Source organism: Ambystoma mexicanum, chromosome 3q, assembly GCF_040938575.1.
Source record: "Ambystoma mexicanum isolate Mex_15411 chromosome 3q, UKY_AmexF1_1, whole genome shotgun sequence".
Taxonomy (NCBI): Eukaryota; Metazoa; Chordata; class Amphibia; order Caudata; family Ambystomatidae; genus Ambystoma; species Ambystoma mexicanum.
In genome coordinates, this window is record NC_090926.1 from 56,257,427 (window position 1) to 56,275,623 (window position 18,197).

The window sequence follows — 18,197 nt, forward strand, 5'->3', positions numbered from 1 at the left end:
AACATAATAATGGGAAAAATGTCAAGTTTGCATCTTATGTGGAGGTTAGATTTTCGAAACCCTGTACTAGCTCCTCGTCCCCCTTCTGCCCATTGGTTAGTGTCAGACACCCAGAAGCTGGTTTTACCTCCTGCTTGTACAATCTTAATTTAGATCCCTGCAAACCCATCCGAACTCCCTTCCTTTTCAGATCCGCCTGCTGACAATGAAAATGGCAGCAGTGTTTAAGTCAAAATAAGACAACATAAAAAACCTGGGAAAACTCATACGGGCTATCACTAGAACCACAATGTCTACACAATAGCACAGAAATCTACCTCCTGCAACCAATTAAAGGGATACTCCCCTACCTCACATCCCACCTAGAGCCCTCAATTATCTCCTTGGTATTATCATCAAGACTAGGCAAACAGCCTCTACCTTGGAATTCCAGAACGCCTCACCAAAAAACTCCAGCGCATCCAAAATACTGCAGCAAGACGACTCAGACTAAAAAGAGGCCACAACACACCAGCCCTGACAAATCTACAGTGGCTCCCAGTAAAACACACAAAAACACTTCCAAGCTCTCTGCATTGCTCACAAATCAGTACATGGACAAGGAGCCGAATTCCTCCTTTCCCAGGAAGAAACACAAGCTTGACCAAGGACCTCTAAATCGAAACAAACCACAACTAGAAAAGGAAATCGAGAGGAAACGCATTCTCCTGCCTGATAGCCAAACTATGGAACTCAATACCGAAGGAATGAGGATCACAACCTTCGGAAAACGATTGACAACCTGGCAATTCCACTCACCGAGACAAACAAAAAAACGGCCACCACACACATCTATAACCTTGGACCCAAGACAATCTTGGGACAGCTGAAGATCCCGAAACAGAATGAAATAAACTACTTACCACCCCTGCTTCTCGCTCCTCTCCCGCATACCCCCACATGCCCAAAATACACAAGTCACGCACCCACCAAAAGAACAAACTGTCACAATAACAATCAACCCAGACACTGGACGCTGCCCCCACAGGGACAATAACCCAAGAGCACTCAATCCAAGGACAATCGGAAAGCCGACACACAGATGCCAATTTCTCCTGGTTCTGCAAACACCAACAGAAGATCACAACTTCTATCCTCCCCTCGCACTAACCTACCCCATCTTCTTGCTTGCAGAGCCACGTGAGCACCAGGAGTCCATAAAAATGGTAGCCGTGTGCGGTAAAATCAACATAACATTAGATTCAACATCATCCTCAAGAATGTTCGACAATGCTATACAAGAACAGAAACCTTTTGATAACTATATGATAATTACAAGAACATCAAGGAAGACACAAAATGTGGAATAGGACATCCCAGTAAGGTGGTCTCAAATGCAAAAGTAATAGTTTTGGTGGACGTGCTGTCAAGGGTTATGAGTGTGTCATTTAGTATATCTAGGCACCTTAGTAAGGTCTGATGAAATATTTTGAGAGTAGTATGGAAAATTATATTTTGAATAAAACAAATTCCAAAATGGCCGACAGCAGTATTTATGCCCACATTGCTATGACAACGGTTCTCAGCATCGCTGACCAGACAGCCCTATGTGCTCCACAGAGTGGGAGCACTTTTTCCACCTCGTCAAGTTTTTAAATGGCGAGTCACTCTTTTGGCATCGTACTAATGCCTCACTTCTATCTGCAGCAATTTCATAATGTTGCTGGTAAATAGATGCGTTTAAGAATCGTGCTTCAGATCCTTTGCCAGATCATAGCATGCCACTATTATTTTTTTAAGCAATTACTTTGAAGCCAGCTTTTCCGATCGCAGGATGAGATCACAGCACGCCACTAACCACTGTGGGCAACACAACATGCGCATGTACACTAAGCGGACGAGGACACGCAGGCACTGCAACGATTAGGGAACAATGCCTACTATGTGAAATAGACGGCCAGACGTTAGCACCAGAGCCTTTTACAGTATGGTCTAGGTACTTGAACAACAAATACACACTTAGTCCCACCACAATCCCTTTGGCAACTTTCAGAGCATGTGTGACTTTCAGCCTCATGCATGCCACAACCTGTGTCCGAGGGGTCCCAACAATATTTTTTTGTCCCAATTATTTTTCCAGAAAAATACCCAGGGGTAATGGAGTATACCAAGGACGTGGACTCAGCTATCCATTAATAGGATTTCAAGACCTCCAGCACTGAATACGATATGGAGGGGTAAGATCACCAGTGCTACCTTTACTTAGATCGGGTAGAGGTGGACACGGATTAAAAAACTCACCTACACCCTGTGGACGGTTTTTGTCCCCTTTATTTTTATCTTGTCATCATATAGGCATTTGGGCATATAAGAATTACCAATGGATTTTGGTGACAACAGTCTCCAGCCTTCACACAGGGGATCTAGAATAAGCATTTACTGTAGCAATATTAGCCACATGTAAGAACAATGCCCCATTTCACTGAAATGGTCACTTTGTTACCAAACACAGCATTTAATCATTACTAAATGATAAATTGACTGAATTCTACATACATTTTGAACCACTTTTCTCTCGTCATTATTTTTGACAGAGCAGTAGGACACATCCTTTTCCACCCGTATTGTCGTCCTGATGAAGGCCAGCCACTTAGCAGCCCCAATTAACAGCTGATGATTTGGCTGAAACACAGAAGTGTCGACTATCTATACATATCCGTCACTAGTTATCAGTTAACACTGTCTAGTTCTGTACTGCGATACATTGTTGAGCACATGTTATTTGTAGACAACTCCCTAGATGCTCTAAAGGATTATCATGCTTACCCAATTTTAAGCTCCAGCCCAATTGATTGGATTGATCCGTTTTTGTATTATGTAGAAAGTTTCTCTGTCAATGATGTATGTCTTGATGTCGACAAAATGTATTTGAAGTTTATGCTCTGATGCATTTAAAGCGTTGGGGCAAAATATTTTTTTACCCACATAGCATTTCGGAATGTTTCTTTTCCGGCATTCAGGTAATATGATGAATGTATGTATTTTCAGTCACCCTGATCATTGTAGGTTTATATAGACTCTAACCCACCTGGGTAGATCAGGGCCGAGCCAGGTGTCCCTTTTTTGTTTACCATGCTCGATTACTAAAGCTAAAATTGGAATTGTGATGACCACTGTAGATTTTGATTTCGTTTGTATTGGAGATTAGTGCTCACGCTCCATTTAGCGTAGCTAGCAGCTCCATTCAACATATTTCAATTTTGTTCCAGCAGCCTCATTTGGGGGCAGTTTAGTCCGCTTGTTTGAAGCTTGCCCACATTTATATCTTACTTTGTGGAGCCAGTTTGTTAGAACGGCAGGTCTTCTTTGCATTTATTAGTTCCCTTGTGAATGCCGGTTTGTGCAAGGAAACTATCATCCCTCCTCACCAGCTCTGCTTTTCCACTTGTCGCATCCATATCAAAAAGGTAAGACTTTACTAACATCGCAACACCATGCCTACAATCTTAAAAACTAGATATCAGGTGGAAATCCTAGCCAAATACCAATCTCTCGACAACCCCCCCCGCATCAGGCCTCAACTCCAAAATCCTAGCGCACCAAAAAGCACTATCCGCTCTACTTGATCGCACTAAAGCTCCTCCAGCCCAATCGCCAGACGCTCCCAGTCAAATACCTAAATTTGAATTCTCGAACATGACTGAACCTGAGGTCATTGCACTCATTACATCTATTAAGCCCTCTAACTGCAAGGGAGATACCTGCCCCTCTCACATTATCAAAGACTGCGCTCCAGCCCTGGCTCCTATCATCACTGCTTTCATCAACGCCTCTTTCCAATCATCCCATGTACCGACTTCTCTAAAAGAAGCTCGGGTCAAACCTCTCCTAAAAAAACCCTCTCTCGACCCCTCCATCCCAGGGAACTACCGTCCCATCACAACCGTCCCTTTTCTGTGAAAAATCTTGGACAAAGCAGCCTACCTGCAGGTTCAAAAGTTTATTGAAGACAACCACCTCCTCGGCCTACGCCAGTCGGGCTTCCGCCCTCGACATAGTACCGAGAAGGCACTACTTGACCTAAAAAAATCAAATAAACGACCTAAGATGCGGGCAAACCATCTCTCCTCCTGCTCCTTGACCTCTCTGCGGCCTTCGATCTGGTCGAACATAAAACGCTATGCCACCATCTCACGAACTCAGCCCACTTCTCGGCCAAAGCATGCAACTGGATCTCCTCGTTCCTTCAAGAGAGGGTAAAGGTCTTCTCTGACTCCGCCAACGCTACGCCCAGCTCCATCAAATGCGGAGTCCCACAGGGCTCCTGCATAGCCCCCACACTCTACAATCTCTTCACAAGGCCTCTCTTCAAGATTCTGGACTCCTTGGGCATCTCATATACAAACTATGCAGACGACACAGGTCCTCATCCCCCTGTCAGGTGACTACACCTCAGACCTGGACACACAATAGGATCTATGCCGCCATCCATGATTGGATGGCGGAGAACTGGCTCTGTCTAAACAGTGATAAGACAGAACTACTGCTTGTTGGCTCCCCATCTACACTGGGCAAACTTGACGCCAAATATCAATCCTTCACCGTGGATAATATTCCCATCAGAATCTCCCAAACCATCAAAACACTGGGTGTATATCTAGAACCCAGCCTCACCATGGACAGACAGGTCAATGCCATCGCCTCTTCTGCAGCATATCACTCCAAACTCATCAATGCCATCAGGCCCTTCCTATCTCAGCAAAGCTGCATCTCAATTGCCAGAGCCATCATCGGCTCCAGACTTTACTGCAATGCGCTGTTCATTGGAACTTCCCAAAAAACCTCACCAAACTCCACATTGCACAAAATAATGCCTTAAGAGCTGCTACTGGCACCTCTCGCAGAAAACACATCTCAGGGATCAGGAGGCAGGTACACTGGCTCCCCCCCATCAAGAAAAGGGTGGTCTTCAAAACCTTGGCCCTTACACATAAATGTCTGCACGATCAGGCCCCCCCCCTTATCTGACAGAGGATTACCAGACAAACAATCAACAGACCGTCTAGAGTAGCCTATGCTAATCGCATCACTGTCCCGCACACGCGCAGAATGCGGGCAGGAGGCACTAGCTTCCCCTCTATGGCGGCGACCCTATGGAACAACCTCCCAGCTCAGATTAGATCAATTGAGTCTCACACAGCCTTCTGCAAGGCCTTAAAAACCCAACTCTTTGTATAAAAGAGCCCCTCAGTCTAGGTCTACACCTCCACTATATCACCAGCACACGCTCGGTTATGCCTTGTGCTACCTAGAAAAGTATATGAGTAACCAACTGTAACCTTCACTGTATACCCGTTGCAACTATGTAATAGGACTGTATATCGTCTGTAACCCTGTAACTGAATCTACCCAAGTAGACCATATGGGGCCGCTTGTTGTAACCCTCAAGCAAGCCTTCTTTAAATCTCCTTATAGCGCCTCGTTGCCTCTGGGCTGTAGTGCGCTCTACAAATACTAAAATAAAAATAAATAAACTCATCAAGGGCAGTTATCCCTGGTCAGATTTTGTTATTCCCCATTGATCAACAAGTTACTTACCCCTGGTAACATTTTTTCGACTGATGTTCCTCCCATGTATTCCTCATCTTCGATATTAAATATCCAGCTTCAGCTGCTTCGGAAAACAAATTTTAGCAGAGGGTGATGTGCATTGATGCAGTTGACTCAAGGGTCTCGAGGATGATGTAACTGAAGGCATAAATAGCATGCGCAATGCCTGTTGGCTTCAGTTCTGTTTTTTCGTGTCATTCTCAAGTAGAACTACCTGCATCAACATGGGTTTGACTGCACTAGGCTTTGAAGGAGCGAAAGCTGTAATAGCATGGGAAATGCTACTGAGGGCTAGGCTGGGAGGGCGATAAAAATTAAGTGTGAGGAACATTGAGTCGAAAGAAAGTTACCAGGGATAAGTAACTTGTTCTTCGAATGGATTGTGTCCTCCCATGTATTCTTCATCTTGTTTTGGTGGAGGCAGTAGGAATTTTGTCATCAATGGTTTCCATGAACAGAACGGAGGACAGCTCGTGACTCTGGGTCGACTCAAGGCAGTAATACTTGGTGAAAGGGTGATTTGTGGACCACGTAGCAGCCTCACAAATGTTTCTAATAGGAACAACTCTTTGCAAGCAGAGGAAGTAGCTATGCCCCTAGTGAAATGGGCCATCAAGCCTTCTGGAGGATCCTAGCCCGCCAGCTTGTAGCAGTCTGAAAATGCTAGAATAATCCATCTGGATAAGGTCTGCTCTTGGTCACAGCCTGACCCAGTCTATGACCATTATAACCTATGAATAGTTGGTCATCTAGGCAAAGTTTTGATAATCTAGAAATGTAGAAGCTCAGAGCTCTACATGGATCGAGCCAGTGTAATCTCTCCTCCTCCGTGCTAAAATGAGGTGCAGGGTACAAAGTGGGCAACAATCTTTTGTCCCAAATTAATATCTGAAATGAAAATGAAGGCTTAACCCTCAGGCCGACCTTGTGAAACACCGTAAATGGAGGTTCTGAGGTTAGTGCTTGCAACTCGCTCACTCTACGGGCTGAAGTTAGTGCTACCAACAAGATGGTCTTGAAAGTTAACCTTAAAAGGACAAATGTAGAGGTTTAAATGGTGCACATAAGAAATTTCAACTCCAGATTGAGATCCCAAATGGGAAACTGAAAGGGGGATGAGGGAACACATTAGTGAGTCCCTTCAGAAATGGTATTGCCAAAAAGGTATCTTAAAATATGACGTTTCCTCAGACGAGCGCTTGAAGATGGATAGTGCCGCCAAATAACCTTTAATGGTCCCAACCTAGAGCCCCAGATTGGCTAGGTACAGTAGAAAGGATAGCACATCCGGTGTTTAGCATAGCAAAAGGGTCCAGATTCTTGTCCCTGCACCAGCTGCAGAATTTGTTGCAGCAGCAGTAAAAATACTTTGTTGCTTGCCTACTGGCCGAGATCAAAATCTCCATGACGTCATCCAGGAGGTCCCAATCCTTGTAACTCAGAAACCATGCATGAAGGCTGAGCGTCTTGACCTCTGGATGGAGAACCCATCCCTCCTCTCGCAAGAGAAGGTCCTCTCTTTGTGGAAAACATATTGGAGGGCAGATGGACATATCAAGAAGGTCCGGGTGCCACGCACTCCTGACCCAATCGGGGCAACTAGGATCATGTGTTTCCCAACTTTCTCAACCTACTGATCACGTGAGGAATGAAGGAAACTCGTACAGGAGTGGAAACTCACAGTCGACCATGAACGTGTCTCCTAGAGCTCCTCTTGGGGGAAATTCCCTGGAGCAGTACAGTTCGCACTTCCGGTTAACACTGGTCGCAAACAGATCCACTTGAGGGGGTTTTCCAAAGGGTAAAGATCTCTTGAAGGACTTCCCGAGCTAGTTCCCACTCGTGGGAGACTGTGCTCTGCCTGCTCAGAGCATCCCCAGCCGTGTTCTCTCCGGCTAGGTGAACTGCTGACAGGGAGATTCCTTCTTGTACTGCCTAGTACCTGAGCTGCATAACCCCTCCCCACAGTGGTAGTGACCCTACACGTCTCTTGTTGTTGAGGTAGTACATGACCACTGTGTTGTCCGTCATTATCAGGACATTCTTTCCCGGTACAGAGGACAGAAAGGCCTTCAGCGCTAGTCTGACTGACCTCAGCTCCGATTGATGTGTAATTTGGCGATGGAGAACAACCGCCGATAGTCAGATCGTTGTCGTGGGTTCCCCACCCCGTGTGTGAGGCGTCTGTCACTACCGTCATCTCCGGCCATGGTTGCCAAAAATGTTCTCCCTTCAGAATATTGTCCTTGCAGGCCCACCACAGAAGATCCTGTGCGACCCTGCTTGGAACCTGAAGTAGGTCTGACATATTGCCCGAGAATTTAGACCATTGTGTCTGGAGAGCCCATTGAAAGGATCTCATTCTTAGGCGAGCCTCTGGCACCAGAAGGATGCCATGAGGCTGAGAAACCTCAAAAAGTCAAAGGCCGGCAGACGCTGGGCACTCAAACTCGGAGACCATCTGCAGAATGTTTTTAGGCCTCACCTCGGTTGGCTAGCTCTTTCCCCAAGGATGTATCCAGTACAGCCCCGATGAACTGGAGCTTTTGATATGGTGTCATATGGGACTTCTTGTAATTGAGGGAGAAGCCCAGTCTGTGAAGAGAGTGGCAGGTGATGTTGAGAGGATACAGGACTTGTTCAGGAGAATGTGCCCTGATCAGCCAATCGTCCATGTAGGGGTAGACGTGACCCCCCCCAACCCTCCTGAGACTTGCTGCCACCATCTCATTCAGTTGTGAAAACCCTCGGGCAGAGGTCGGCCCGAAAGGCAGCACTCAAAACCGATAATGAGAACCACCAACGGCGAACCTCAGGTACTGTCTGTGCTGGAGATGGATTGGCACATGAAAATAAGCCCCCTGAAGGTCCAATGACGCCATCTAATCCTGGAGTTCGAAGGCCTGAAGGATCTAAGAAAATGTGACCATCTTGAACTGGTCCTCCTTCGTCCTTCTTTTGGGGGTGGGGGTGGGAGGGGGTGTAACAGGAAATATAGCAAATACCATCCTTTGTTCCTCTCTGTTACAAGTACTGGCTTTATAGTACCTTTCTCCAGCAGGGTCAACATTTCCTGCACAAGGAACGGATCTGGAACCTTCAAAGAATGGCTCCTGGTGGATGGTTCCGAGTTTTCTGAATGAAGGGGCGACAGTAACCATGGGCTATTGTTTCTAATACCCAAGCATCAGTAGTATTGTCTCGCCATTCTTTCAGATACAGAGACCGTCTACCTCCCACTGGGGCGTCGGGACTCAAGACCTCAGAGGTTTTGAGGTGGCTGAAGCAAGGGCGGTTGGTAAAGATGCCCCTGCTTTAGCGGGCTTTGCACCTCTCCCTCGTCCAACACAAGGGAACCTTCTATGGCCTCTTTGACCAGCTATTCGCTCTTCCAACTGAGGAGTAGTAGTGAAAGGGTCTACCCCTCCAAGACGGTCTACTGGGGTGAAAAGGCTGGAGCTGCCTAATAGCAGCACCCAAAGATTTGGCTGCCGCCTTCAAGGTCTGCAGCTTCTCAAAGCTTTCATCAGCCTTGGTGCCAAAAAGAAGAAAACCGTGAAAGGTACGTTAAGGAGTCTAGATTGCACATCCGGTGCAAATCCAGACTTCCTTAACCATGCAAATCTGCAAATTACGGTGCTTGCCGCCATTGCTCTGCTGAGGTCATCAGTGGAGTTCAGACCCAATTGAAGAGACTCGCACACGACTTCCTTACCATCCTTAACAATGGCTTAAAAAAAAAAAAAAAAAAAAAAAAAAAACAGTCTTTCCTCCACCTCAGGAAAGGAATATGCTCAGCCGCCATAGAAATGCAATCCCATAGAGTGTATGAAACCTTTGCCAAGGCACATGTGGACAGAGTTGGACGATTTAAGAGCCATGCTCCCAGCGGAAAATAACTTTCTGGACCAAGCATCTACACTTTTATCATCCGTGTCCAATTGGATGGTTGGATAGGCTGCCTGTTTTGAGGTAGCAGTTGGCGCCTGTATCACCTGACTTTCTGGGGTAGAGTGCATCAATAAGTAGCTAGGGTCGCGACTTGATGGACGGTATTCTTACTAACAGCTGGACTGGTGCTTCCCAATTGGCCCTTAATGTGGAAAGGTAAAATGGGATCCTTTTGGAGGACCTTTATCAAGGATGTCTGGAAGGGCCTCTTGTTCGAAAGGGGTGGCAGGTCAGCTCCATCCCAGGTAATCCTCTACCCTGGTCATCAACTGCCCTGGTCATCAACTGCCTGTATGTGGCATCTTCATGTTCGTGACTCAGGTTTCCCCAAATTCTAATTCTGGTGAAGCGTCACTCCACTAGCGGTTTGCAAATTTTCATGAAGATCTTTCAGTCTGGATGCCTCTGAAATTAAGCTATCCAGGACATTTGGTGTGCCGTACTGCATTATCAGAGGCTCATTGTCCTCAAATAGAAGTTAGAGATTTAAAGAATTCCTTTCTTGGTAAAGGAGTGAAGGTTTTTTTCCAGGTAAAACCATCAAAGGTTTCAAAAATGTCAAACCCGATGTCAAGGAGTCGATATCTTCGAGGAAGAAATTTCGACTTCGATGGCACCGAAGCACCACTGTTGTCGATGGAACAGCTGGCGTCGATGGCCTCGACCAGTCTTTTGACTTATGGCTCGAAGGATCCCTCTATTATTTCCCATCGTGTCGACGGCTCTCGATGTGGATCTGGCCTTCGTCCTGGGATCGGGGGCGCACAGGATTTGGCTCGAGCCCTTTCCTTACCGGCTTTCGAAGGTGCGGTAGAAGCATGGCTTGTCGAGGGCTTTTGGCACTGTAATATCTTAAGCATTTCTTGCCTAAATGCTTCCCATTCAGTAGGAATGGAGGCCTTTGTGGTACATAGCTCTCAAGAGAGGAGTCAGACGAGGACTAAGTAGGCGATTTATGGTGCCTCTTCTTCCGTGACGAGTGGTGGGAGCCACTCCTTGAGCAGGACATCTTTTTTTGCCTTCGAGGAGGGTCGCCTTTCACATCGGCAGAAGAAGGTTCTTCGACAGGGTAGTCTATGATGATTTCTTTGGGGTTCCACCTACTGCCAATTTCCCCTTTCGCTCAGCGTCATCTTGGCTTCGTAGTGTTGACACTTTTTAAGCCGTTCTTCGGGGTAGTCTTTGTCGAAGACATTTTCGTATATTTTGCGAGAGTACTGAAGCGTGCCATAGCTCCATGCATAAGCTTACTTGGAAAAATGGAACTGAAGCCTATGGGCGCTGCGCATTTTATTTATGCCTTCGATGACATCCTCTAGACCCTTGAGGGACATCGAGTTGACTGCATCGATGCACAGCGCCCTCTGCCGAAAAAACATTCCGAAGCAGCTGAAGCTGGATACTGAATATCAAAGATAAGGAATAGGTGGGAGGACACAATACATTCGAAATAACCAACGCTGCCCCGAACAAACCAAGGAGAATAACAGATCAGGATAGCCCTAAAACAAAACATTCACTTATTATGGAGAGATACCAAACAGAGGAATCGTCATCTACTCCTGAAACATCCACTTGCAGAGATTCATTGCCACACATTAAGAGCCACCCCTGATGCTAAAACATCAATTGTCAAATGCTCTAGAATGTGACAAAGAGCTCAGTTCAGGCCTACACAGTAATCCTCCTACACTAAATAATAAGAACGCAATGATTATATACCAGTCAATTAACACCTCAGTCAAAACCTTCTGAAGACTTGGATGCTAAACTGAACACTAATGTTACTCTTGCCAGGAAGCAATTGAACCTCTCCCTTGTTAAACACACGTTCATTAATACAACACGGGATAGAGGTGGCCGGCCATATTTCTCTAAAGAACATTGATATGCTGGTATTTAACAAACCTGGCTTAACAACACGGCTCAGTTATCAGCCTCACCCTCATTACCCCCGAGGAAACAAAATATTAAGAACTGATCGCATAGGACAATGAGGAGGCAGCGTAGCTCTCATTTTCAAAGAACATCTTGACAGTCCCTCAGTTAATACCCCTATTATTGAGGGATGCAAGAGCCCAACAATAAAGATGAAGATTAGCCACAACTGCTCCCCGACAATCCTCACTCTATATAGACCTCCACAAAACAATATCTTTCGAAGAACTACTTGCAATAGTGAACAATCTCACTAAACCCAAATCTCATGTCATCATTGCAGGAGACTAACCTCTGGGCTGAAAACCCACTTGATACACATGCAGTATCACTTGGCAAGTCTCGAGGCCATGGGTTTCACCCAACAGGTTACTAATCAAACCCATAGGGGAGGACACAGATTGGATACCGTCTCACAACCTCAGCGTTATATCCAGTTCTACTCAGCCCTGTATCTAGTATGACCATTGTTTGGTCAATATGACCTTGTAACTTCCCACCGCACCCACTAGAATGGGCAACAATCCTACAATAGTAAGGAAAAGTAGGAACCTCAGAAACATGTCGTCCAACTTCTCCACACCACGACGAGCTAATCCACAACCTATAGAATAATTTACTAATGCCACTGATCTAGTGCAGCACCCCATCGTCTCCACTACTGATGCATTTGCACTGGAGAAAGTTCAAAGAGTATCAAAAACTCTATAATGATAGCATAATTTGAACCAGGAAAGTGAAGAGAGGCCTGGAACGGGAAAGGCATAAGAATCCATCTCCCATTACATTAAACAAATATAAAGAAGCAGTGCAAATATTTAAAGGAACTGTTGTAGAAGCCAAAACCAGGAGTTCCAGTCAAAGAATTACTATTGCTACCTCCAATTCGAACCAAAAAAAAAATCAATCACCTTTTCCCGCCATCACCAGAGACCATGCTTGGTGTCCAGCTATAGAAAATGAATTTGTAAATAGAACCACTGGGCACCAACAGGCCATTGCCACCGGCCAAGGATCCTTAATTAAGGTTCAAGAAGACAAGAAGATGTTAAATCCCAACACTTATTGACACCAACTAATCGTAAAACGTCATCTCCCAAATTTGAGTTTAACATCTGTACGGAAGCCAAAATCAGTGCCATAGTTCGGAAACTTAAACCAACGTCGTGTTTGGGGGGACATATGCCCTGCTAACATACTAAAGAACTCCATGGAAGTACTGCTTGCATGGATTACCAAAATGGTTAAATTTGACATCTAGATGGAACGGTTCCAGTCTAACAGAAGCATGGATTACTCCATTGCTTAAGAAAATTACATTGGACCCAGCATCCACCATGATCTATAGACCAATTACCAACATCCCATTTCTTCTTAAAATATTGGAGAGTGGGCCATTTGCAGTTGCAAAAATGTATTGAGGAAAAAAAAAAAAAAACCTCAGGGTCCTACCAATCCGGTTTCAGAACATGGTACTGTGATCGTGCTATTGAAACTCAAATCTAACATTGAGATCATGGAAAAGGGCCATCCTGCACTATTGATGCTGGAACTATCTGCAGCATCATTTGATCTTGTAGATCATGGGCTACTAAAAAAAAAAAAAAAGATTGGAAGAAATCGTCAATTGCTCTAAGAAAACCTCTCAGTGGATGTCATTCTAGGTACAAGAACTTCAAGAGTAGCCATAGAGGATGTCCAGTCATCATACATTACCACCACATGTGGTGTTCCACAGGGCTCTTGTTTGTCCCTCGCCCTTTTCAAAATCTAGATCACGCCCCTTCCTTGATGACATGGATGTCCGATATGCAAACTATGCTGATGATACGCAGATACTCCTGAAGTTATCAGGCAATCACGCAGAAGACACTAAAATACTGAACAGCTATAAAACTATGGATGGCAGCCAACTCACTAGCTCTAAACAGTGAGGAAAAAAAAAATAAATAAAAAGAGAAAAGAAAAAAACACTATTTGTTGCCACAGGGCCACGTTTAAGGAAATCAGACCCTCTTTTCGCCAACTTTACAATTCTGGGCAACCAGATACCGGTATCCAATTAGGTCAATACATTGGGAGTATACCTTGACTGCAACCTTTCAATGAAACAAGTATCCCATATACGTTCGGCATGTGTATATGCGAATAAACATCAGATCAGACCTTTCCAATCGCCCAAGAAGAGAGCGCAACTGCCCACTGCCATGGTAAACTTCCAATTGGACTATTGCAATAGCCCGTTGGTCGGCACATCTCAACACAACTTGCAGTTTGTAGACAAAACAGAATGGAGCAGTTAGAGCGATGCATGGACTGTCTAAACGCAAGCATGTAACCTTACACAGAAAGTCCTTACACAGGGTACCTATTAATCAAAGTATCATTCACAAGACTTTAACCCTTACACACAAATGCTGAAATGCAGCGGCACGTCTGTATTTGATAAAACACCTGAAAGTTAAGCAACCTGCGCGGATACCACAGGCGGGAGACAATTACACTTTCAAAATCTCCCAAATTTGACGGTACAACCTATGAAATTCATGCAGACCGAGACTGGACTAAGCTTGCCCTCTCCTTAAGAACAACTCCTTTGATGGCTGATTTTAAAAAATGCTATGAAAACTTGCCCTCTTCAACTCAGCAGATTAGGCAAGTCGCATGATTGGCCTTCCTGTTCTCCTAACCTGCCATTCTCAAGTTCAATTTCTTGTTTGTTAGTCTTGTTCTTTGTGCGCTCTGAGGCCTACAGGCATGCAGCATATTATGAACATTTAAATATCCAAGTTACGGGAGGCTGTCACTTACCTGTGTGCATGTCGTAATCAGCTTGGTAGTTGTACGGATCATATTGACCCTGAGGAGGAAAAAAAAAGGTCAACGTTAATCATGATCGAGCACAGGACAGGTGCACTTCTCATTCTTCAGGGGAGATGTGGTTAAGTAGGCGAGTTAGGAACCTAGATTCAAATAAACTTCTGCATTTTACAAAAAAGCATGCACTTCTTGGTAATTGATCCATTTTCAAAATACATGCAATAAAAAAATCCCAACTGTATAGTGTGCGGTCTAATATTACACCCATCGCGTATTCCAAGCAATACACTACCCACCCCAAACCCCGCCATTAATCATGCAGACCAGTATGAAATAAGCCCTTGCCAAATAACACATTAGGTAAGATTTTCATAGTAATGGTAATTCTTCCCGACCTGTGTCAACCCCTGAAATGTTTACTTCACTGGTGGATTATTTTTCCTTATACCTCTGAGTGGGAACCTTTTTCCACACTCACAGAATATTTTACTCTTTTTATGGGTGTCATTTTCTAGAATCCCCATACTGTCTTTTTAAAGTTATTCTCTTTGACAAACTTTTGCCAATAAGTGCCTGTTACTGGGTTGCCCTGGGGGCTCCCCTTTTAACTTTTTCTGGCTAACCTTTAGAGAACTCCAGTTCCCAAGGGTAGAAAGGATCTGTGGATCCCTTTTCATTTTATTTGGTGAAACCAGCACACCTCACCTTATGTGGATTGCTGGGGAGTTACCATGTATTCCATTTCACACTAATACTGTAACAATTATGTTACAGGGACAAGCTCACCTTCAAATGGCTGGTGGCAGTGATACCTTTTACTAATTCGGTGCACCTTTACGGCAGGCTGTGTTCACAGCTGCAGTATAGGGACCTCATTTTACCAGATCGTTTTTTTTTTCTCACCATTTCAATGCTTCTTGTCCTTTCTTCTCCCTTCCGACATCCAGGGCGGGAAATTACTTTGCATGATTTTTATCTTTGGCGGGAGTCCCTGGGACTCCCCACCCAGGCTCTAGCCGGTCTGTGAAGGCAGGAGTCCAAAACTCCACAGCCCTTTGTCTTCCTCCTTGCCTGAGTGGGGAAAAAAATCCCAGTGGGGGGCTGACAGTCCTGATTGAACATGCAGGGAGAGAATGCAGCTGTTGTGCTGTACTTCCTGTTAAATACTCTGAACCTGTAAACTGAAGACAAGTCGACCACTGGAACCAAAACCGAAGAGGATGATGAAGGAAAAGCAGTCGAGACGATTTCCAGCGACCAGAGAGCCTGCTGTGTATCCTGAGCCTGCTGTAGCCCTTCCTTTCAATAGACCTGGGGACTCCAACAATGACGAAGACGACCCCGACCCTGGCGAGACCCAATAGACTCAAGAAGACCTGCATTTTGAGCCATTGCATGCGGTGCTGCAACCTTGTGGGGCTGCAATACCCCAATACCCTGGGACCTTGAGCAATTGTGCGGTGCAGTCTTCCAAATTCCGAATCTCGCTGAAACTTGTGAGCATCCTGCTGGATCTCCAGAGACACAAAGCGAGTCCCCTCACCAGAGTGCTGGACCTTTGTAATAATGAGAATCCAACCAACGATTGTGTGTTCTTCTGTGCTCCTGAAAAAGGTGCCAAATCCACATAGCCGCATCCAGCCACGAAGAAAACCTTGCCTAGAGCCTTCCATGTTGATCCCTGCTGCAAAATCCCTTCCAAGGTCCCATTTACAGTCACCACAATGTGGAATCCACAGACCAGGTTTTTGGCTGCAGATCCTGAAGTTCTTCTGCTGCAAAATCTTCTTCTGTACTGAGGTACTGTACTGGCTCGATTATTTACTTACCTCAAGTCTCTTGTAATTCCTGTGTAGTTTTGGGGTATTTTCTGTGATTAAGAGGCCTCTCCAGTTCACTCATGTGGGCTACATTGAACCACTGAACAGAATATCGCCAAAACCAGCTGCATTTTCGCAGAACAGTTATGCTGGCTCCTGTGAGCACCATGGCCTTAAAACTGAGTTTTGCAGCAACATAAAAGATGCCTGCACCATCTTGCCAAGCACAAATTGGGCAGGATGGAACAAGAGGACACACTAAGGGAGCTTTCCAGTGTGTTCTGACATATACCAAATTAATAAAGGTTAAAAGCAGTGTTGCCTTGCTGCAGGCCCACAATCCCTTTTAAAAAGGAGGCTTTTTCACCTTTAAAAAAATGCTCTAACGCTATTTCCATCTGTTCTTCCTTAAATGACTGATTAATAAGGCCCTGCCATGCCCAGTATATCTCATTGTGCTTCAGCAAAACCAAGCATGATTTCTGAATGACAGGCACTGTCAAACCAACTCTGAGAAAAATCAACAAGGAACTTCACTTTTACCGCACGAGAAAACGCTTAATTTTCTACACAATGTATCAAAGCTCAGTAGTTCAAAAGAAACTCCAGCTATCTGAGCCATGTCTATTTCAAGGTATCTGTGCTTCAAAACAAAACTCCTGCATACAAGAAATGACTGTAGCTGCAAGACCGTGTGGCAATCCAGAGGGAGATGCAAAACCGAATTGAAAATGAAATGCCCGCTTTGCATCACACGTGTATAAAAATATGGTTTGCAAACTAAAAAGGAGAAAAATGCCTGTTTAAAAGTAAACTGTTGAATGAAAGCCTGCCTTATCTAGCAATGCAAAGGGGTTTTGTTGCTGGTAATACACATATGGGCTATTTTATTCCACAGGTTCGTTTTGTTTGAATTCAAGACCCAAAATAAGAAATTAAAATGTTTTAAACCACCTGGGCTGGAGTTTGCAAGCTCTAAAAAAATAAACGGGTTATTCCAGTTGGCACAGCCAAGGATTCCCCCAGAGGAAGGGAACCGCCATAAAAACTTGAAACTAGTTGAAATTTGATTTTATGGGCTTTTATTGAAGACATGGTAGAATTCACTGACACCTTGGGAATAGAAATGGTTAAAGTATTGCAGATTACAAGAAATGCATTCATGTTGCCAATGCAAATTTTTATACTTGCATCCCTCATGTTAATCCACACGTGTATAAAGTTATGGAATTTTAGATCAAATCATTCATACTCAAAATTACCAAAAAGTATTAAAAGGGCGAAACAATGTCTCATGGATTGCTGAGTTGGAGTGCTATGCGCAACATAAAATATAACCTGTGTAAATAATTTGCTAAGAGATTTCAATTGTATAAATGTACCGTTTGTGGCAAAACTGGATTTTGGATAAAATAACTGTGGGAGGTTTTTAAACATTGTAAACTCACATAAATCTGACATCATTCCCTTAAAATACAACCAGCTTAGAGCGAGGCGGGAACTAGCAACCCTGAACAATCCAGTAGTTTAGAGGCGTGCCCAGCCATATACTTAGGTGATGTCACTATGCATTATAAATAGAGTCCCCGACAAGACTCTAGACCATGGGTGCAAAACATATGGGCCGCGGGCCAGTTGCGGCCCGCCATGCCGTTTTGTCCGGCCCACCAGCAACAAAGACTTGCGGGAGGGAGGGGTGTGTGTGTGTGAAAGTTATGTTACTTTGCATTTATATAGGTTGAATGCCCTTGGGAACCGAAGTTCAAGTCAGTAGAGAGAGACAAAAGGTGCATGTGAGCACCGGATATGTGTGCAGCTGGTGTGGCGTTTGTGTAATAGCTGCTTCTTAGCGGTAGGTGTGGTGGTTGAGAGGTCAATAGTATGTGTTCGTTCTGGCAGGAATTATCCAGACTGATCGTGGCTGCATTAGGCCCGAGGAGAACACCTGGCTGGGGGTGTGTAACCAGCAGTGTTTATTTAGAGTGATGGGGAGTATGAGGCAGATATTGGTATGAGAACAGCTATACCGAATGGTGTCATAGTATGACTGTGTTCTATTTGAGTGGTGGTGTAAAGAAG

The 18,197-nt window shown here is 44.8% G+C and overlaps 1 protein-coding gene across 1 annotated transcript in view; it reads right to left on the reverse strand.

Annotated features, from left to right (window-relative positions):
• Positions 1 to 18,197, reverse strand: part of EIF3L (eukaryotic translation initiation factor 3 subunit L) — a 277,699-nt gene that overhangs the window by 238,887 nt on the left and 20,615 nt on the right. The window contains exon 2 of the mRNA XM_069653069.1: positions 14,290 to 14,338. Within this exon, the coding sequence (XP_069509170.1) occupies positions 14,290 to 14,338 (49 nt within the window). The remainder of the gene's footprint in view (positions 1 to 14,289; positions 14,339 to 18,197) is intronic.